This window comes from Leptodactylus fuscus, chromosome 2 (genome assembly GCF_031893055.1).
Source record: "Leptodactylus fuscus isolate aLepFus1 chromosome 2, aLepFus1.hap2, whole genome shotgun sequence".
NCBI classification, from domain to species: domain Eukaryota; kingdom Metazoa; phylum Chordata; class Amphibia; order Anura; family Leptodactylidae; genus Leptodactylus; species Leptodactylus fuscus.
In genome coordinates this window covers 191911951-191935369 of record NC_134266.1, presented here as the reverse complement: position 1 = coordinate 191935369, position 23419 = coordinate 191911951, and the positions used below count along the sequence as shown (strand labels likewise).

At 39.5% G+C, this 23419-nt stretch overlaps 1 protein-coding gene across 2 annotated transcripts in view; it reads right to left on the bottom strand.

The window, feature by feature from the left end:
• Window positions 1-22702, bottom strand: part of DZIP1 (DAZ interacting zinc finger protein 1) — a 31848-nt gene extending 9146 nt beyond the window's left edge. Inside the window, exons 1-15 of one of the 2 annotated variants that reach the window (XM_075265330.1) lie at window positions 22573-22702; window positions 19123-19683; window positions 17778-17850; window positions 14684-14808; window positions 12813-12980; window positions 11800-11943; window positions 11641-11703; window positions 10697-10837; window positions 9154-9199; window positions 7306-7368; window positions 6090-6137; window positions 4696-4838; window positions 4373-4571; window positions 919-1072; window positions 259-312 (exon numbers count right to left, since the gene is read on the bottom strand). In XM_075265330.1, the coding sequence (XP_075121431.1) occupies window positions 259-312; window positions 919-1072; window positions 4373-4571; window positions 4696-4838; window positions 6090-6137; window positions 7306-7368; window positions 9154-9199; window positions 10697-10837; window positions 11641-11703; window positions 11800-11943; window positions 12813-12980; window positions 14684-14808; window positions 17778-17850; window positions 19123-19683; window positions 22573-22695 (2105 nt within the window). In that variant the 5' untranslated portion in view covers window positions 22696-22702. The remainder of the gene's footprint in view (window positions 1-258; window positions 313-918; window positions 1073-4372; window positions 4572-4695; window positions 4839-6089; window positions 6138-7305; window positions 7369-9153; window positions 9200-10696; window positions 10838-11640; window positions 11704-11799; window positions 11944-12812; window positions 12981-14683; window positions 14809-17777; window positions 17851-19122; window positions 19684-22572) is intronic. The other variant, XM_075265331.1, reaches the window with a different exon arrangement.
• Window positions 22703-23419: the final 717 nt, after the last annotated feature.

Sequence of the window (23419 nt, the reverse complement as noted above, 5' to 3'; positions counted from 1 at the left end):
CTCGCAGCTAATATTGCACAATAGCTTCTGTACTTGTATACTGCTGTCTGAGAATCACTTTTAACCTTTCATACATGATTAAAGAAGATCCTAACTCTCTAGAGAGAAGACTATTCACTACATATACAATACACTGTCATTTGTAATGCCCCTCTCTGCATTAGTTCCAGTATTGGGTGCACTCTATGGGTTCTCTTGTGCAGTGGCATAGTTTATCTAATATAATATCAAATATAAATGAAGATATAAAGTACTTACGTGATACTTGATGGCTTTGTCAAGTGAGTTTCCTTTGAGGACACCAGCTTAATTCTTGAAAAAGATAAATGAGATTAATTTTAGTATATTTGTTGTTCAATAATCAATTAGACATTTTGTGAATACAAGTCTCAGGTCAGGTAGATATAATCCAGTTCCGTTCAGTATCAAAGGCAGATTATTGTACAATATGACATGGCCTAAAGAATCATTAATAGTGTTGAGCGAATAGTATTTGAATCCTAGATTTGAATATCTCTGCTCCCATAGGAATGCATGGGAGTGGCCGATCGCGAAGGGGTTAAGCGCCGGTCACCTTTAATGCATTCCTATGGGAGTGAGGTATTCGAAACTAGGATTCAAATACTATTCGCTCAACACTAATCATTGATAAAAAAAAAAGTCCTAGACCAAGGCAATTAGTCATCTACTACAAAAAGTACCTAGCAGGCATGAGAGAACCCTCATTCTTAGGCTGGCTCGAAAAACTGCATCAAAATCTGCAACAAAAAAAGCTGCGTTTCCGCCTTAGCCTAAAGCGGGGTGTCTGCTGAAAACCCTCAGAAAAAGATTCTGCTACAATCTTTACTAGTCTTTAAGAATTACCTATAATGCTGAATCAGAAACCCAACATTAAATTAATCAGGTTTAATGTCTTACTTTGGGGTGGAGCTAGTTACTGGAAGGGGATATTTTGTTTCATTGCGCAATTCCTCTTGCGAAGATTTCAGTATTGATGTTCTGGACTTTGTCTGTCTAGGTAGTGAGGCAGAAGACGTGCTTCCCAAAGTCGAGGATTTGAATGTGGAAAAAACTGAGAAAAGATAGAATAAATATTAATCTGAAAATTGCTTATTGCAAAGGAACGACACTAATATCACTCTAATCGACATATTGTTCTATAAAGCCAGTACATTTACAACAGCCTGGCTCTTCTGTACATTGCAAAGGGTAACAAAACTTATAAGGCAGACCTTTTACATCCTCACCGATATTATATAACACTAGAAAGCTGACAGTGCGCTGAATTCAAGTTCCTGTAACTCATGTTAGAACACTGGCAAGAGTTACTATTGGCTGTTGTAGGTTTGATCTCAGGAGTGCAGGACCTCCCAACATGCACAAGAGGCTAGCGCCTCTTAGTAATTCTGGCAGGCCTCTTCTTAATATATACACATATAGATAGATCCTAAATACATTAAGCAATATTACATTTTTTTTAAACAAAATAACAAAAAAACAAACTGAGGCCGGGGCCCCACGGGACGTAAACGCTGCGTGTTGCCCGTGGCGGAAACGCTGCAGGAAAAATTGCGGTGTTTTACAGTGCACGCAAAGGGGATGGGATTCATGCGAATCCCAAGCCCGCTTTGCGGAGAAAAACGCAGTGCGGACATGCTGCGTTTTTCAAAACTGTTGCAACTTTGAAAATCGCAGCATGTCAATTATATCTACGAAAACGCCGGTTGCTTTCCCATAGATATAATTGTACCAGAAAGTCTGCGGAGGAAAACTCTGTGAACGTTCTGTTGAAAGCGCTGCAGAAAGAACAGCAATGCGTTCATGCAGCAGTTCTTCCCGCAGCACTTTAGTGCTGCGGATACGGCCCGTGGGGCCTTAGGCTTATATGGAGTCTGTTACCAGAACCCAGCACATCAACGCAGTCAAACAGATATATAGTTTAGGGTCATCTATATTAGACTGTATTTTCCTCTTGTTTTTCCCCTTTTTTTCATCAATATGCAAATGAGCTCTTTGGAGCAACAAGGGCTAATTTGCATATTGACAAAACCCACTGATATCTTAGCAACCTAGGCCCAGATACCTAAGGGGAAAACACTGACGCACATGACTCTAAGGCTTGGTTCACATATGCTGATGTGTTCCATCCTTAAGAGTCCGCATGAGGACCCGTACGGACAGAACACAAGCGCAACTGCAAGCGCTGTGCAGTTCAAGTGCACGGGCCCCATAGACTAATAATCGTTCGTGCAGGCAGTGCACAGCAAGCACACGGACCCCATTATAGTATATGGGGCCCCGTGCGCTTGAACTGCACAGTGTTCTGTCCCTATGGGTCCTCATGCGGACTCTTAGGGCTAGTTCACACGGGGACAATGAGGCAGATTTTGACAGCAGATTTCTCCTCAAAATCTGCCTCCATACAATGGTGGTCTATGGAGACTGCTAGCTTTTTTTTTCTGCTAGCAGAAAAAAGAAGCAACATGACCTTTCTTCAGGAGGATTCCGCCTGAGGAAAGCAATAGAAGTGAATGGGAGGTGAAAAACGCCTAGTGTTTAAAGCCTAGCGTTTTTTGCAAAAAACAGTGACTGAAAACGCCTAGTGTTTTTTTTTTACAGCCCATTCACTTTAGGGGAGGGGAAAATCGCCTGGCGTTTTCTGAAGCAGTTTTTACCAAAAACTGCTCCAGAAAACGCCTCAAGGTCAAAAAACCGCTTCCTAATTAGGAAGCGTTTTTTTTTCAGGACCAAAATAAGCCAGGAGGTTCTTACGTGCGAACTAGCCCTAATGGACAGAACACATCAGCATGTGTGAACCGGGCATAACGTCTCTTCTTGCAGGATTGGGTTAATATGATGTGTGCTGGTGACAAGTCTTCCTTTAAAGCGTACTTAATCTATAACAAACCATGAATAAATCAATTCTACAGAGTGTATATAATGAGTCACACAATTTTGACAATTGTATGAGTTGTATTCTGAATCTTTAGCGGTACACAGAAAGTAGAAAAGATTCTGCTTTGTAATTCTCTTTCACTTAGACACAGCAGCAGAATCCTAAATAACATACGTATATGGAGAATAAATGAGCAGAGCTGATATGAATCAAACACTTGGAGTGACATAGAAGCCTAATATTTAGCTCCAGAAGCCTCTATGGCTAAGCCTGCCTCTCTCTTCTGTAACTCAATCCCAGCACACTCCTTCCCCTCACCATACACTATACTTTAGAAAGGTAATAGTCCGTCTTGTTAAGCAAGATGTATTCAGGAGAGATTTCAAAGTGAATGTCAGTTTAGCAGTGGGAGGAGGGGCAATTGGGGGAAGAATATGTTTTTCTCTGAATAGATACATTACAAAGTTACTCACTTATACAAATGTTGCAAAGCTTAACATAATATTGATAACACATTGCACAGGGATTTGAAGTTGGAGTCCGAGCCAGTTTTAGAGTTGAAAAAAGTTGCCAACTCCAGCTTCAAAATAAAATAATGAATTATATTCTACAATTATCAGTATTATCATAGTTTGTTACATATTGTATATTCCACAGTTTCCTCCTTCTGCATGATACAACTAGGGTTTGCAGTTCTCTCTGAACTTTTGGGATGAGGACTAGCTGTCATAAACAGCATACAGTAAGAACAACAACAATCTTCCTCTCTCTCATTCAGAAACAGCCCCTGAACCATGCAGGACATATGCAGAGAAGTAGTGACTAGTACGGACTGGTAGTCAGCTGCAACATCAGTCTAAGCCTGGGTTTCTTCTCTTTTTTTCCTCCAATTACTTCTCACTCCTTTACTGCCCCCTCTCTATAGGCTTCTATAGAAATAAGCCATCTGAGTCATGTGAGTCCACCTTGATAAAGCGGTGATTTTCACAGTAAAAGTGATTATAGCAGAGGGCTGGAGAGCAAGGAAACAACCTGATAAATGCAAAACAAGACATTTCTCTCTGATAAGGTATGTCACAAAGTTTGCAGAACTGGCAGTTCCTATTTAAGCTTTGCTACATCTGTATTATTGATTTATACAAATATATTGAAAAATCAGTGACCATTTCATATATGTTAAAAAACCATCAATGGACAACCTAAGGATTCTTATTGAAATGTTTAAACTGTAGGCTAGACATTGGCGACATATGGAAGGCTCATACTGGATGCTGCGAGTTCAGGAAAGTAGTACAGCAATAGTTTTGAAGCTCGCAGCATCATAAATCACATGTGATGTTGTAAGTTCAGTTCACAGGAACCGTAGTCGGGTTGGGAAATATACCCAACACAATATTGCTGTGACTGAAATACGTGCCTGAAAAGCGTCTTTGAAATGTAAATCTGTGTCATGTAGAATATTTGTTAATGTCTTACCATCAGTAATGAACGGAGAGCTGGCATTAACATTCAAAGACGTTGCTGATGCTTGTTCTCCCACCTTTTGGTTTACATGTTTGATAAGTTTTTGCCGGATTTGTGGAAATCGTGGTATTGATTTCTCCTTTTCGTCTCTGAAAGTTTCCACTGTGTCCAATACTCTGTTAAAATGATCACTTGGGATCCCACGTACACCCTGGCAAATGAGAAAGTACTTACAATGCTTAAATTGGCTTACTAGAGATTTCCCAACCAAATCTGCTGGAAGTTTGTTCCAAGCCTCAACTACTCTCAATAAAATAATAGATCTTGACATTTACCGGTTTAACTCCCAAGGACTCTAATTTCTCCACCACGCCCTGCTCCAAGACTTTCCGCAGTTCCTTGGTTAATGAAGGGTTCTTCCTCAGAGCATTTATCAACTGTTGTTTGCTGGTGCTCGGTACTTCTTCACTGTCCAAGTCTGGAATTATAGGAGAACCCAGGATGATAAATTGCTTTGTACTAACGTTCCTATTTACAACTGTAGTAAAGAACCAATTCAACCACTTTGTATCCCTGTCTGGGAAAGAAAAATCTATACATTCATGCAAAAATGTTTCATCCCATGCAGCATATAAAAAATATGAATCACGACAATATAAAAATAACCAATGAAAATATTACAGTCAAAAAAACAAAATATTCATTTTCTATAGCTCGGACAGTGGAGAGGTGCAAATCTTTGAATTCACTGCCATCTACAGGCCATGTAGGTGAATACCAACTCTGCATTATTTTCTTTAAATCCTGTTGACATATACAGCTTTACCCCTCACCAACACCTTAAAGAGTTTGTCTAAAATGACTCCCAAACCAATAATTGTGCCAGGGATAATTGTGCCATATAGCAGAATTAGAAACATACCTTTATGACCACAAACCGATGAATCAATGGAGATATAATGATCTTTTTATAGATATACCAATTAGTCTACATGTGAGTCAGGGATATCAGGGGGCTGATAGATAGATAGATAGATAGATAGATAGATAGATAGATAGATAGATAGATAGATAGATAGGAGATAGGTAGGTAGATAGAAAAATAGATAGAGGCGGAGCTCTTCTCTGGAATTGGTGTCCAATCAGAATTTTGTTTGTATATAAGTCAAGCCAATTAGGCTCTGCCCCCAGACTGATTTCATACCCATATAAAGAGGATTACCTCAACATTGCTGTTTTTATTCCTACTAAAGGCCCATACACAGCGCTATTATTTCAGACATGTCAACTTGAACGGCTTTCAGGTTCCATCACCAGTGAGTGTTCATTTTCACCAGGCTGCCAACTCATCAGGTTACTGGGGCATCCCCATCTGTTTTAAGTTTTATGCTATGTATTTTTTCATTACGTGTGATTGGGGAATTGACCTAATACCTAATAATGATTCTCAATGGGAGGTTACTATCTTCATCATTGTATAATTACTATTACTAACAGAAAAATCTATATGAATTCTGAGCTGTAAAATGTCATTCGCAGATCAGCCTGTGATGGGATCTCCCCGGTTGACATCTCTATTATTTGTTTGGGAGACATTCTGCATCTGACAAACTCCCTTTAACCAATGTACATCAACACAACTTGATGAATACCAAGAACAAAGGAAACATGCAAAATGAATATAACACACGATGCAAGGCAGACCAAACTTTCATAGAAATAGATTTACCTTTCTCCTCAGAAAGCTCCTGAATAGGCTCCAGTACATGTGCCTGCTCTGACATAGAGCATATGGGAAAAATACAGCCAGAGCATATCTCAGAACATATGCTATATATATATATATATATATATATATATATATATATATATATACATATACACACACACAAATATAGATAGATTAATTATATATATACACATGTAAGGCCCGGTTCACGTCCGCATAAAAAAGCAGTTACCTAAGGAAACCTGCGGACCCCATGAACTATAATGGGGTCCATGTGGTTTCCACACAAAAAATGCGGAGAGAAAAGTGCTACTTGCAGGACTTTTCTCTCCACATATTTCATGCAGACAGGGTAACAGAAAGGCCCGAATGCAGATGTGAATCAGGCCTAACCTACATGGCAAGTACTGTCTTTCAGTTCACAACTATGTTCTTCTATAATTTTAACAACCCACTTTTTTTTTTTATTTCTTTTCCATCTGTACCCACTTATACCATGATAGTTTTGACTGTTTCAGGTAAAGGCCCAACTGCAGCCAAAAAGTGCTGCTGGAAAAACCATGGCGGAAACACATTTTCACAAAAATTCAGCAGAGGTTTAATGTAGATTGTGAGCCCCGCATAGAGCTCACAATGTACATTTTTCCCTATCAGTATGTCTTTGGAACATGGGATGGAAATCCATGCAAACACAGGGAGAACATACAAACTCCTTGCAGATGGTTTTTGCCCTTGGTGGGATTTGAACACCAGGACTCCAGCACTGCAAGGATACAGTGCTAACCACTGAGCCACCGTGTGTCCCCTTGGACTTTCTGCTTTTGTTTTGGAAATCGCATCAATTCCGCGGCGTGTATTTGTCTGCAATGTGTGGATGGGATTTGCTAGAATATCGTCCACCTTGCAGGGACTTTTTTACTGTAGTGTTTACACCGTTTGGGGCTCCGGCCTTAGTGAGACCTAATAAAATAGGGAAAGGAATCTTTACGTTTATTGCAAGAAATTAAATGTTAATTTCACGGATACTATGCCACTGTGATCTGAATATGGGGTTGTCCAGTTGTAAAGATTTGAGATTTGATACTGTACATAGGAGAGGGCTAGCCACCAGCGAATACACCCTGTGTGACCCTGACTTTAGAGTGCCTAAAACATAAACTACAAACCTTTGCACTTATTACAATATATAAACTGCACAGCTTAATGATTATCTTACCTCTCGTCACTGGTGCACTTAGTTTTGGTTCTACATTTTGTAATGTTGGCATAAGTGTTGGAGCTGAAAAATAAAACAAAATACTTTATAAACTTTATTTTTACTCACATGGAAACAGCACATGTAGATGTGAGAATTGTCTAAAGCTAATCACATTTCTTTTATTAAGTTTAACCCCTTAACAACATCTGCGGTAATAGTACTGCAGATGTCAGCGCTTTAACTATGGTGCCAGACCTGTCATAGTGATATAACTATTAAGTCTTGCCTGTAACAGTCCTCAATAGTTAGATAAGTGATTCTCCCATAGCATGCAATACAACTGTATATAAATACTTATCTCATACAGAAACACTGTAGAATTTTCTTTTGTCATTTACCTCCCCAAAAATTGAATAAACATTGTGCCTTGAAAACCTCCATAGACAGAAACATAAAAATGTTACATCTGTCTGAATACTATTTTTCACAGCATTGGATTTTTGGAATAGTATTAAAACAACGCAAAAACTATATAAATGTGGTATCATTGTAATCGTACCAACCTCAAACAATATAAGGAACATGTCATTTTTACCACACTGCAAATGCTGCAAATATGATACCCATAAGAAATTGGGGTAAATGCAATTTCTCTAAAGTCACCCCATTCAGAATTTATATTCCTAGCCTCCCAGTACATTTTATGGAATATGAAACAGTCCCATTACAAAGTACAATTTGTCCTGCACAAGATAAGCCCCAATACGGCTCTGTAATAAATAAAAAAAATTATGGATTTGGAAAGTGGGGAGTAGAAAATTCTATAAAAAATGGCTGAAGCAGGAAGGGGTTAATAAGAAGAGTTTAATATAAAGATAGACCATCAATCTAAAACGGATAACCCTTTTAATGTCTGTTGCAGTCATCCATCAGAGGATGACAGCAATGGACAATTACTATAGCAGAGTAACTTCCATCTTTGTCCATTCTCATTGACTATAATGTAAAAAAATGATGGGCACTTTCCTCCGAATATGTTTGTTTACTTTTGTAATGGAAGAAAAAGTCCTGCATGCACAGTTCCCTGTGCATCTGTCATGTAATGTCCGTTGCTCTCATCCTGCAATGGATGGGAGTAACAGACACTAAATAACGGTAGTGGGAACCAACCCTTATAATAGACTTAACATATAGAAGGGTTTCACACTTCTCTCTCTAGGAAACTCAGATTTATTGAATTATAATTGTATATCACAGAATTGTATATGTAGTAGTTTGTTTGTTTTTTAGGTCTGATGGGGTAATAGACCATTCTGAGAACTCACTGCAAATCTTGATATCAGTGAGTTCTTGACACACAGACTCCCAGTAATGGTATATATTAACATGGCTGACATACCCTTTAAACAGACATGTTGAAGCTGAATATACAGAATGGGATAACTCGCTTGCCTAAAATATAAGTCCCAATAAGTCCACATTTTCTTATATTAAACAAAGGTTCATTGGTTGACACTTTTCCTCCACATGACTGTATTCTCCCAGAAATAGTGCCACAATTGTCCATGGGTTGTATCTGGTATTGTAGTTCAGCTCCAGTGAAGTGAATAAAGCTAAGCTACAATACCACACACACCTACAGTATATATACATGTACAGTGTACTTACTTGTCAACATTAAGGTAATGCATGTAGCTATGTATACACATGCGGATGTTCCCCTGTATGTTAGGCTGCGTTTGCGATTCCTTCATTCCAATTAAGGTGTATTAAATGGCTCCTGAAATATGCCTACTTGTCTTTGCGGAAAATTATCTTCTGAATACTATACTACATACTGTGGCTGTGCCAACTAACATTTCTTACCTGAATATTTTTTGGCTACTGGTGGTTTATTGGAAAGTTCTTTAATCTGAAACAAGAAAAAGGATTACTAGGAGCTCTGACAAAGTACCAAACAACACTCCCTTCTATATCAGTGTGGTCTTGTTGGTGGAATGCAGAAATGCTTATTTTTTCTCTATATTCAGACTGTTGTCGAAAAATGCAGCTTTTCCGCATTGTTTTTATTTCTGAAACCTGCACTTGGGATTCCACTTAGCTCCACCCCTGCATCCTGAGTGCCGAACATGTATTACTGCCCCTCCACTGTTGGACCTATTGCTAGTCTACACAAGGAGGCATGGAGGAGCAAACACTGTGTGAGACCTAGTGTCCCTGATATCCTAGAAGATGATTCTGGAGCTGACAAAAGTAAACAGCTAAAAGGTAGAGACCGTCGCATAACTCAAAATGGGAGGCATAAACAAATCCTGAAATTATTGCCAACTTCAGAGGAGAAAACATGATATACTCCAGTGCATGCCCTGAACCTAATAGTGGCCTGGATAAAAACTGGAAATCACATCTGATTCACAGCGAACGATGACCATCAGTAATCTATATAAAGGGGGGTGAATACAATCAGTAAATTAGTAAAAAGTAATTATACACATATCTGGATCCGAATTGTACTTTCATTATCTCCTACATTGTAAAATTCTGAATTCTCTCTGTTGCCAAAAACTCTGCATTTCCATAACGTGGGGCCTTAGTCTTAAACGTGTAATTTACTGAAATATCTAGATCATAAATATGGTACTTGCTACATAATAATAGGAGACTATGATCACATTTGCCACTAATGAGGAATCCCCAAAAACTATACACACGACAGTGACTAATGGCCATGTAGCGTCTATTTTTTAACAGATGTAACATGGCAGCATTAAATTTACCGTAATGTTTGTGAATGGATGGGCCATCAAAATATAGGTAGTGCCCTATGTTTTTTGTCCATTTTCACAGACCCCCTACATACTGTGAAATTATGGGGCATCCGTGAAAATTGTGCCCCTTGGGTGTAAGACGGCAATGAAATATGGACGCTTTCATGGCTGTTTTGCACCTTGGTCGTGTGAAGGTAGCCTTCACATGAGCACAGAGAGAAAAGGAGATTTATATTGAACATAAGCAGGCATTTCTCATGGAGAAAACTGTGCTGCTATTTGTGACCTATTCATCAACATTTTCACAATATGATGATAAAAAATGTGTTCCCTCTTTGAATGTACCTAGAGATATTTAATCAAATATTACACCAACGCTACTGCAGCTAGATTGCGCAAAAACTGCAACATTATAAGTAGTCACCAATTCATACAGGTGTCTAAACCTTGACTTAGCAGCGAGACATGTCCACTGCATTCCACTTTCACAACTTGTCTACTAAGTCACTATTATGGAGTGAAACGCACTAGAAAAAGAATACACTGATCAATGCAGCAATACACTGAGGACCAAACAATGATCACAGATGTATTCCACAGATGACTTTTCACGCTATGAGGAACACAAACCAGTTACTTACCTGCTCCCTTTGACATCTGATTAATTCATTTTGCTCTCGAAATTTTTGGCCGAGTTCATCCAATCGTTTCTTGTAGAAGTCATTTGCAGTCCTCTGATCTTCATTCACTGATAATCTTAGCTTCTCAACTTTGGATAAAAGCTAAATAAGCAGATAACACAGAATACATCTACGTTATTATTATTATTCATTTCTCTACACTCAAAATAGCTGCCCAAATAAATAACAATGCAGTGTCAATAGCAAAATACTATATATAACAGATGTCTTTAAATATAATGGGATGTCTTCAAATGTCACCTGCACTTATCAAAAACCAAGTACAGGCGCAGCCTGGTAATTCTGGGTAATCTGTTCATATTAGTTTACTACTCTCCAGTGCACCATAAATGCGCACCTCAAAGCCGGTTGCACATCCGTGTGCCTGGTAGCGACTTCCTCTGCCCTCCCCATTCAGTAAATGGCCAAATGTGTACATGTATGGGAGAGCAGGTGAGAAAGCTTTCAGCCTACAGATATTTATGTACGTGACCAGTACTACACTAGAAAAAAAAATGGCCACTAAAAGCATAGAAACAGTCTAATTTTTATCAGATCTACTGGCATGAGACCTTAGAGAGAGAAAACACAAATACAATGTTTCTATTGTATTCAATATACTGTATCTGACAGTGACATTCTGTTTGTATACAGCTATACAGTTATAACTATATACTTATATGTCTGTACTACAAGGTAACAAATATGACATACAAAAGATCCATAGAATGGAAGCCACACATACAGCACTATGAGTGATTCTGCTTTGATACAAATAGGTTGGTTGGATAGAGAAACATCTGCTGCTGTCTATGCATTTATTTTAGAAAGTTTTAGTGTTCTAAAATGATACAAAAATTGTCATCTACATTAAGGGTGACATAAGATGAAGTCTTTAGGACTACCTGTTTCTTCTCCTTTTCATGCTCTTCATGAAGTTGATGAATGCGCTTCCCCCACTTTTCTTCCTTCAGGGAAAAAAAAATAAATAAAAATGAATCACATATTTCAATGACCAAAATAATTGTAGAAAGTGTAGTTAGACATGAATATTGTAACTATACCTGTATGTCAAGCATTTCCTTCACACTCTGAATGTCACGTGGACACTTAGATGTACCTTCTTCTGTATCACTCGGCGGACACTCCTCCAGAACGCCAAGGCCAGATCTTCTGTGCAGACTTTCTTTTTTAATCTCAAGAAGTTCCTGAAATTGACATTGGCAAATTATGGACAAAATTACATTACTGATAACAATGACAGATACCAGACATACCTTGGAATAATCTTATTTCTGTGTTTTTCTTCTTTACCAAGCCTTGGTCTTATGCACATGGCACAGCTGTACATGGCAGCACATGGAGGTTTACATTGGGGTGCAGGATACCATAGTCTGTTAAGTGACTTATTTATGTAGCTATTATTCTTTAGAATGCCTCAGTAATATGACATCTATGTAGAAGCTGGCTTACAGAGCTACATTAAGGCTAAGGTCCCAAGTAGGGGAGTCTCTTGAATGCTCCCAGGCTTGTCGTTGCCATAGTTCTATTACACGCTGCCACAGATAACACAAGTATTTTTGAAATCGCAGCACTTTCACTGTGGATTTTTCTTCTTCAATGTGTGGATGGAGTTAGCCAAAATTTTTAGCCACACCAAAACGCTGCATTTTTGCAACATAGGGCCCAGGCCTAAAGCTGGTAATGCACTGCAGAAAACTGTCAAATGAACTACTTCCCTTAACAGTCTCATGAACATGGGCATGCACGTTTATTGCCACAGCAAGTGGAGAAAACATCACTTGTGGGAATTATAAAATGTGTTTTTGTGTTTCTGCATCCTTGGCATTTATATCAAAACACTGTGTGCTGTAGGTTTAAAAAAAAGGATAAAAAATGGATCACACAAAAAAAAAAATAAGAACAAGAAATTTGTGAAAAAAAACGCTTAAGTTCCATGGTGTTATTTTGACAGGCGTATATAAACATCCAAGGAAAAATAAAAGTAATAGAAGCCAAATATGATATGTAATGGCAATAGTAAATATATTACAAGAAACCAGAATTGATCACTTACATTTTCTAAAGAGGTATTCTTTGATGTCACTTCTTTAAGCTCTTTCATAAACATCTCTCTTACTTTGCTCAATTCATCTTCAAATTTTTCTCTTTCCTCTTTTTTCCATTCGTCAAACTTTTTTAGAACGTTCTTTTCAATACTTTTCTTGTGTTCATTTTCTTGTATCTGTAGAAAAAAAAGACTCGTGTACACTTATTACAGTTTGATAAGCTGATCCGTAGTAACTATATAAAACCAGATTGTTTCCTTTTAAGTATTAATACCAACACAATAACCATCTGATCAGTAGCAACTGCATTTCTCATAAAGAATGCCTTGCTAATGGCAATAATCTGACTTACAGCTAAGGCTACATTCACACAAAAGAAGGGCAAAATGGCCATGAAAAAAATCAATTTTTCCCAGCCTTCTTTCACCCAAAAGGGCGCCCATTTTTACGGCTCCCTTATACACTTCAATGTATGGAGAGATTCGTGAAAACGGATAAAAATAAGACATGACCCATATTTTCATGGTCCCGTGACAAGAGAGCACTAAAATAATAATCATGCCCATAGCCCCCAAGTATTGACATTGAAATTGATACTGCGTGTGATGTACATTAAAAAAAATGGAGCTCACACGTCCAGTGTTCACTGTTGTGTGAAAGTAATCTTCACCCAAAATGTAATAAATGGAATTTTCACCCATTTGTTTCTTTTAGGCCTTATTCACACATCCTTATCTGCAGTTAGTGCTTTTCAAGGTACCTCCTCATTTGTGTATATTGCTGTCCATGGTTGATTTGTGTTTCATGGCTGTGAAAAGCAAATACATTTTTCTTTATTTTTCTATATTTTGACTGTCTTTGGGTCCATGAACAGTTGACACATAGATGTCATTCATTTTGTTTTCACAGAACCATAGACTTTCATTGATGTGATGGATCTATGATGCAGTAACATCAATGAAAAAAACAGAAAGCGCTGATTTCTGAATAAAAACATTGAAATGAATTGGTACACATGGAGTCTACCGAAAATGTGGACGCCATATGTATGTGAATAAGGCCTTAGAGAAACTTTAAGGTTTGGTTCCTTTGAGGTCATCTTGCAATCTAGCCTGAAATGAGGAATAATATAAAATAAATGTGATAAATGGATGTGTAACGGACGTTTTCTTAATGTCTGTTACAAATCCATCTTTATAACAATGGGAACATAAACATGTTCCTTTTTTCAATGACCTTTTTTTTCAGATTGCTACAACATAGGACATGTCCTATTTTTGGCCATTTTCAAGGGTGGACAGACAGGTTAAAAAAAAAATAAAAATAAAAAATAATAATAATAAATCAATGACGCTCATCTGTTTTATTTTTACCTGACAGTTGAAAAACAGATGACAAATTAATGAAAAAAGAAAATAGGGAACTGAAATAACTGAAAGTTTAATCTGTTTTTTTTCACTGTCATGTGTATGTATGAAGTTGTTTTTTTCCCCATATTTTATTTATTTTGCACTGTTCCAATGACTTGGATTAAAGAGTTATTCCTATCACATAAAGCGATGCATATGACTAAGATACGCTATCACTTTATGATCGACAAGGGGCTAACATCTGGGACCCCACTGACCCTGGTAATAAAAGGACTAATTTAGAGTTGTATCCCCCTCACTGGATCTCCCTGTACAGCAGCAACCCAGTCACCTACTGTGCATGGGGCCGTATGTAGTTCCCTGCATAGCCAGGCAGCCTTGAGAGTGCTGTGCCAGGAAATTTTCCTTCTCAGGAATTGTGGTGGCCCTAGAGGTTGGCCCACCACCAAAGATAAAGTGAGGGCATATTCTAGTGATAATAAGATGTAAATACACATTTTATGCCTTACCTGTGAAATTTTTTCTAGGTGAGCTGCTTGTTCCACTTCCAGCTGACTTTTGGCAAGCCGTAACTCCTCTTTTAGATGGTCTATCTCATACTGCATGTTATTGCTTGGCTGAATATTTTGCTTTCCTTTATAAAGGAAAATATCAAAAATTAGTTTTAAATATGGTCCCTTAGTTTTCATCTTCTGTTGCGTTATTCTTGTGTTATTGCAAATTTCTATCAAGCTGTTCCTACACCACTGCACAAAAAGCAAGGTTTGCCACTAAGAAGCTCAGGAAAAATGGGGAACACCTATGACAGATCAAATAGCGACCATTGGGTTTTCAGTCAGTTTAGGATTTAACAGCAGCATCAATGACCTAGTTGCTGGTTATTTTTGGATTTAGTTTTATTTATCCTCAAGATAAGCTTGCTTTTAGTATGAACATCTTTTTATGTCCCTCTAAAAACCGACATAATACACTGAGAACAAGTAAAACAGACTGGCTATGACATTTACAGACTGAAAATGTAAGACTACACCAAAATAAATGATATTGAAAGGTAAGAAGGTTTTCCTGTGACTCCAGCTATCTGCACGGCCACATCTACCTCTGCTGACATACTTCTCATCTCTTTTGTGATAGTGAAAAAGCAGGCTGGCAGACAACTAATGAAATATTCTGCTTCATCAACTAGGGCACTCAAGTCTGATATGAGGAAGAGTGCCACCAGAGCAGAACTCCTACTGCAACTGAGAACAACTCTATCAGAGCACCATCCTCCACTGAACGGGAACTCATACCTATGCCTGAGACTGGATCTTATGTAGAACTGGCAATGGACACTCAAAATATCCAATATATGGTGGACGTTTTCACAAGGAAGAACTCTGGCACAAATGCTGCACGTGTAACCAAATGCTATATATTCTGTAGTTGGGAAATAGGACCCCAAGTTCCCATAAGTCATGATCAGGTGAAATGCCATGAACCATATCTAGCTTTAGGCTTTTCCATGTCTGACCCTGGCCAGAGTAAAACTTTCTGCCGTGATATCAAACTCTTTATAAAGTAACATCTGTAAAATGTCCAGTGCCTTGTTCATGTGGTGAAATGTGCACGCAGATTATATAAAGTGGGATAAGATCCAAAAATGGACTAGAATGATTTATTTCATAGTTTTTTGTGGTGCTCATGTCAAATAGCTGTATCTCCACTTTTATACCAACTGAAACAGTGGTTTTCAGCATTCATATGCTAGTAGGACAGAAGTTCTAGCTATAGAAAAAACATCACTTTCATATGACACTAGAACTACTGTTCTAGGTGATATAAAACTAGAGATAAAGCTATTTGAGGTGCCTACCCTCTTTGGTAACTGCTACATCTGTACATACTGGCAATGTATACAGATTTTCCCTAACTATAGCTCAGAACTTTAGAGACTATTAAAGGGTCCTCCTGCGCTCAAAAAGCATAGGGGGCGTCTCCTGTGCTGCCTGAAGACTCTCCAGTGACCTCCTCCATCTTCTTCTCAAGACCACCTCTTCTCTGCGTCTTCATCCGAAAGTGCCGACTGCACATGTCTGTTGGCCATTTTCCTGTGGCCAAACGGACAATCGTGTAAGAGGCCACAGGACAATGGCCGATGGACATGTGCAGTCGGCACTTTCGGATGAAGTCCTGTATAATAATGCCCCGTCTGGGGCATTATCATACAGGCCCAAAGCATTATGGTAGCAGTAGCAGCCTGTTGTCATACAGGCCCAAAGCCTGTGCTGGGACACTATCATACAGTCCCAAAGCCTGTGCTAGCAGTAACAGGCTATTACTACTACCACAGGCTTTGGGCCTATATGGTAATATCCCAGACCACGTGACATCTGGGATATTACCATATAGGCCTGAAGCTGGCTAGGATTAACATGAGCACAAACAGAATGTCATACATTTTCCCCCCTCGGCTTATACTCGAGTCAATAAGTTTTCCCCGTTTTTTTGTGGTAAAATTAGGGGGGCCGGCTTATATTCGGGTCGACTTATACTCGAGTATATACGGTAGATTGTGTGGAACATTTCTGACCAACTATCAGTGAACTTCAGTCAATTTGTGCAGACTCACTAACAATCGCTGGAGCCATCAAAATGCTCATTGGTTAGAACCCCTTTACATACATGTATGTCTTGGTGCACATTGCGATGTGTATTGCAAACTCCGGAGTTGAGCAGGAGACATCGCTGTCAGATCTCTGATGTTTTACCGTAACCAATGAGTACTACTAAAGAGGAAAGCGCATGAATACAGGTGCCTGTAATACAGTTACAGTCTATGCCTGTATGATGGGAGCCTGTATTAACCAATGTGCACTTTACCCTGTAGGAAAGCAAAGTGCTCATTGTTTTTTTAATAGAAAGAAGCCCCTTAGCCAGCAGTGCACCACTTATTATTGCCAGTGCCAGATGAGCGTCTCATATTATTACAAGTTCCAATTATTAATACTCATCCACAGTGCCTCACTGAAAAAGCAAACCACAGAAAAATATGCTGTATTCATAGACCACCCTAATGGCTCATAATGTTTTGGCCCCTGATATAGAACAATCTCACAATGCACTTCTTCATAAAATGATTCCTAACGTCCTCACAGTATTTTAGGGAGTTTAAACAGAAGGCAGTCCATACAGGCGTTTCCCAGCACTATACGATTTATGACGTGCACCTAGAACAGATCATTACTATGAGATTGCTGGGGCCTCCAAGTAAATCACCATTTCATCTTCTCAAACTAGTGACATCATGTCTGTTGGTCACATTGTACAGCTAGGTTCCATTGAAATGAATGGAGTTAAAATACAATACCAAGCAAGGCCACTATAAAATGTATGTACTTAGTATGCAGTGCTTGTCCAATGTCGCACTGCCTTCAAATAGCTTATTGGTGGGGTTCCTGTGGTCAGACCCCTACCAATCTGACATTGATTACCTAATTCAGGAATATCATATTTCTACAAAAAACTTTTTAATACACTGCTTCAAGCGACAAAATGCTTATTTTTCACATGAAAATGAATTACATAATATTACACTTTTAAGACTTGTTACCAAATCTGTACCTTCTGGATGTCTCCTAGTCATGTGACTTTGCAAATAGGAATGAGTCATGAATGCCTTCTCACAATGTGGGCACTGTAATTAGAAACATAAAAATTATACACGTCATTTTAGTATTTTATATTATGATTAGAATGGATACTTTTAACCAATCTTTTTACTGTATTCATACTTTGTTATTTTTCTTTTGGGGTCCACCATCAAATATTGTACTCTCCTGATGAACCTAGTGTTTGGTGTAATGCTGGGGGAAACGCGTTGAGGGAATTCAATCTATACATGAAGTCTATCTAGATTTATATGGCATCGCTATTTAGTATCTTTGGTCAGGTGCTGCCTATCTATATATAGACACTTTAGGGTGTTTTGAGAGCTGGATGGCTATTTTGTATCGTTGGCCATTTCTCTCAGACCCCCAGGATAATTTATCGGATGCGTCCTCAGAAATGTTAGGGCGTTTGTTTATTTGGTGTCCCGTGTGTGAGAGCTATATACTCTAACCTACTACCAACACTTAGCAGATCATATATTTATTGCCAGCTAAGGGTGCTGTGGGAGATTTAGGAATTGCAGGGGGTATTTAAAAATATGCATATCTCCACTGCAGTTGATTATTCCTTCCCCAATACTATCTATAGGTTATTTAGACACATACTTGGGATCACCTTTTGTTCATGTAGTGTGCACCTAATGTCTAGGCCCGCTCATGTAGATGTTTGCCTAATATGTATTAGCTTCTATGTCAGTACAATTGGAGGAACGCATATTAATATACATCTTTTACCAGAGTGCCTTCACCAGTGTTACACTGACTAAGTATTTGAGCAGGTGACACATTTTTTCTTTTATCTTGGCCTGCCCTATTTGTTTTTTTTTTTCTTCCAACTCGAAGTCCCTATTGAGTTGGGGGTTATTTTCCATCTGGTGGCCAGCACTACATATTTGTATGTCATCACTATATGTGTTTTTATATTATATTTCAATAAATGTTGAGTTTTATTTCACCAATTTTTGCCATAACAGAAGTACCTTATTCATTCAGACAATTGGATTAGTGTGCATTGAAATTGGAATCAACGGAAGTAAATGGAGAGAGCTATAAATGTACACAGTTATCTCTCCATTTATTCTCTATCAGACTTTCACTTTGGTGATGAATCATAACATAACAATGGAAAGAATGACGGCAGTGTGAACTTAGCCTTAGTCATAGAAAATAATTAAATTAGTGTATGAAGTGCTCTGTACAGAAGGGATAGTTTTACCACCGATGTACAAGTTAAAAACAAGATTATAGATTAGAGTATCTTTCCCAACACATCTAGTAGTCGCCTCCATTTCCTTTACCTTGTGGTAGGGCCCGGCGCTTGAGCTGATCAACATTTGCTGTGTAGAAATAATCTTCTTTCGCCGCTTGCATTCCTCTTTAAGAGTCTTCACTTCCTGAGTCTGTTTGGCCATTTTCACTTGGATTTCTTCTGTATCAATCAGAGTGGCTCGCACCTTCTCTTCTAATGTCTGCAGATTAGTGCTCAGGTACTCCTGGGTATGGAGCAGGTACTCAATAGTGTACTGACATAGTCTCAAGAGTTTCAGCAGGACTGGGTCAAGACTACTGTGACAACGTGGGCACTTTTCATGCTCTAAGTTACAAAAAGTGATGGCCATGATGTTTTCCTGAAGGGTAACAAAGTCCAACTCATTTGCTAGCCTGTCCAAATCAATAGCCCCAATCCTTCTCCAGTCCACACTCTCATGGCGTGTTCTGAATTTAAAGCGAGAGTCATGACTGTAGGCTGGCCTTCTGGGGGGTGTTGTTGGACGTGGAATCCAAGGAGTAGCTAACACATCGGGTGACATTTGGGCCCGCTCAGGTTCGAGAGGGTAGTAAATATTCTCATAGAAAGGCTGTAAAAGAGAAAACGGCACAATGAAACCGAGGCTTAAAAGAAATCTACAAACATGTATATATTGACTTAGGATATTATGCACACCAATATGTGATCAAAGGGACAGTGGGAAAAAGACATGGACATCACATGAATGATATGTGTGCCATCCATGCCCTCCATGGACCCAATCATTTTCTGCAGACAGGATTAGGACCTCACCTCACCTGATTTTGCCTTGTGCTCACATCCCCTTACATAACCCTGTGACAATACACAGCATGTGTATGGGGTCTCAGTAAAAAATGGGTCAGTGTGCTGGCAATAAAAAAACTGACTAGCACACTGACAAAACACACGCTTGTGTGCATGGAGCCTTACTCTTATCTACAAAGAAGTATCATGACTGCTCATACTTACTCACAATGGCCCGTGTAAGGGTGAAACATGCGATGTGGTTCTGGTCAAACTCTAGGCCATGTCTGATGCTTTCACTGAACACATTGAAGCATTTATCGAATCATGACAGCCCTTCATGCAGTCAGTAACAAGAAGCAGCCAATAAACAATAAAAATGTAACCCGGCCTGGTGTACGGCATGAGCCCCATCTTGTAGCAGCACCCTCTTGTAGTAAATGAGCATATGCTTGTCTCTCAGCTAGCTGCATATTTTATACATCATAAAATATCCTCTAATAGTTGTCAGCACATCGTCCTGTGTAAACCTGGGTGTGACATTGACAATAATGGGCCCTGCACGGGGCCGTTACAGCCTAGAAAATATAGGCCACATATCAGTCATGTTTCCCGCCATTTTCATAGGTAACCATATTACTATGAGTCCAGGTTGCAGTTAGTCAATATCTTTCGGTGGAACTACTGTCCTATCAAGATTACAGTTCAGGACAGTCGTAGGTGAGGCAGTGTCTCATATATATATATATATATATATATATATATATATATATATGTAGAGAGAGATATCTAGGAGTCTAGGTCCAAATACAATCTTGGAAGTACAGCCGACCCAGGCAATAATTTGTGAACCAAAACTGAACAGAATTGTGAACAATCCCACAAACGTGCATTCAGCACATACAGTCCCGATAAAATGACTGTGTTACAGCACCATCATGGAGAACAGAAATATTTTGCTTTAGGACAATCATAAAGGAAGAAGACGAGAGCTCCAGAGGAACAGGGCTAGGAAGGTACCGTATGTCTTTATATATTTATATGGCATAACTGTGTGCACGGACCACTGGGCACCATTATACTGTGTTGAGGAGCCATTGGGGACAATTATAGAGTCTGGAGAAGCCATTGGGGACCATTACACAGTCTGATGGTGCCAATGTAGAGCACTACAGGTGCCCCGAGTCTGAAAAGTTTGGAAAGCAATGCTTTAATATAAGATGGCATTGGGAATATTAACCTCTAGGGAACTGAGCAGTGTTAGCTAAATGACACTTGGGCATTAATGATTTAAGGACGTAGTGGGCTCTGGCACCTGGGACTTCTGCTGGTCAGCTGTTTGGAGGGGCCATAGCCCTTGTGAAAATGCTGTAACCCCTTCAATGTTTTGTGTAGGTGAGGAACATGTGGATGTCTGTGTTGCCAACTTTAAAGATAAAGTCAAAGCTGGAAGAATTGGTCATGGTAGTCTGTTCCAGATGGAAAGCAATGGACATTAGTAGTAGAGCAACAGTAGTAGTCAATTATCCGAAAAAGACTTTAGAGGTGTTTCTTCTGCTGGAGAATCAATGTCTGCCCTAAATAATTGCCCCTAACCACCCCTAAAGCCTTTTTCAGCTATTTTTCATGAGAATAAAACATTGATTTTCATGAAAATGGAGCTGCAATGCGGAATATGAAAGACATCTTTGAAAAGTGTAGAAGCCGCTCTGCAAGGTACGGTTATTAGTTTGATACGGATTTGCCTGCCGACAGACTCCCTTTAAATAAGAGTGGTGGGTGCCTACCTTTAGGCGGCATTCACACTATGTAACGCTGCGCTGATTCTTGCACAATAACTCGTGTCAGAATCAGCTGCAAAACAGAATCCCATTGACTTCAATGGGTTCCATTTAGCGTGCGTAACACATTGAAATCAATGGGTTAAAAAGCGTCCCATTGATTTCAATGTGTTACGCGCACTAAACGGAACACAATGAAGTCAATGGGATTCTGTTTTGCAGCTGATTCTGACACGAGTTACATCGTGTGAATGCCCCCTTTAAACTGTCCTATGTAGAACTGGTATCTACCACTTTATAGTCAGTGTATAGATGGTATAGGTGCGTTTGCCTCCCCTGTGCTGGGCCCCTGGGGGTAAATATAGCTTTATTTGTTATTTTCAGGCACAGCACATGGGGGCAGCTACTGTTTGCCACTGCGGAGGTGGCACAATGGTGTATATATGTTTCAGGCAATGATCTATGGGAAAAAGTAGCCAAAGTAGCTCATACCAGTATATGGGTAACTCTGGTTTAGCAAGCAGAAGTTTCTCTAAGTAAGACAGGCGGGCAATATGGAAGAACCTGGGTGTGTATAGGGGGGGGTTCCACATACAAGGATGGACCCCACACATGAGATGACAGGCAGCCACATCTGGCGCTGATGTAAGCAGTGTGCAGGAGGAGGAGGAGGACACGAGCAGGCACACACAAGTCTACACAGGCTGCACATTCCTTATCCTCTCCCTCCTCACAGCAGGGTGCCGGGGCTCATCCACACACACGGACAATGGCAGCTCCCCATACCCAAAACATCCGGCACGCTGCTCATCCCTCGGGCTACAAGTAAACAGGCAGGTCAGGGCTTGAGGGGGTTAAATATTTGCGCCCCCCTCCTCTACAAACTCGCAGTGCTCCCCGTACCCCCTCCCATCCCCCAGCTTCCCCCTCACCATTCCCCCTCGCTCCGCTTCTTCTTCTTCATCCGGGATACGAAGGTTTGAAGGAATTAGGCTGTAGAATCCCGGGTGGTCTGCACGGTTACCAGGACAACCACAAGAAGCCACGCCCACCATCTCCAGACTGTACGCTGCACAGATTGAGAAGCAGGCAGTCACAAGCTCCGCCCACTACTGGCATCGCTCAGTCTGCTGCGGCCGCACATGTGCGGGGGGTTGGGTGCTGGGTACCTGCGGCTCTGGGCAAGGCATAGACTAGCGGCCTGTATTAGAAGGCGGGGGATATGGCACAGGATACTTTAAAAGAACTAAGCATGTGGTGTTAGAGTGGGTTTTTTTTTTCAGTTTTGCTGCATTTATTTTGAAGTGTTTTTTTACTGCCTCCTGTTTATTCAGCACAACATATAAAAACATATTCTGTATGGTATCCCAAATGTAAAGCACCATGGAATTAATGTTGCTATATAAATAAACAATAATAATAATCCTGTGTGTAAATGACACTGTTTTAAGGTCATGTTCACACCACTATTTTTTTTTTTTTTTTTTTGTGGTTAAAAGGACAATAGTGCTGATACAAGATACCGAACTATCAGCTGTGAGCATGAGATCTCACTACCTACCAAAGGAACTGCCACATGTTATCATGATAGCTGCATATGTCCCCCACCTCTGCAAAAAGTTCTGCTTGTTATATCTACATGCTGTGACCCCCCCTCCTTGTGTCCTACAACCAAGTCGGCTGTATTATTATTATTATTATTATTATTAACATCAATCCGCACAGAGAACTAAATGATCCTGCAGTGTGTCTGTGTTTCTTTCCTTTTTAGTTGCTATG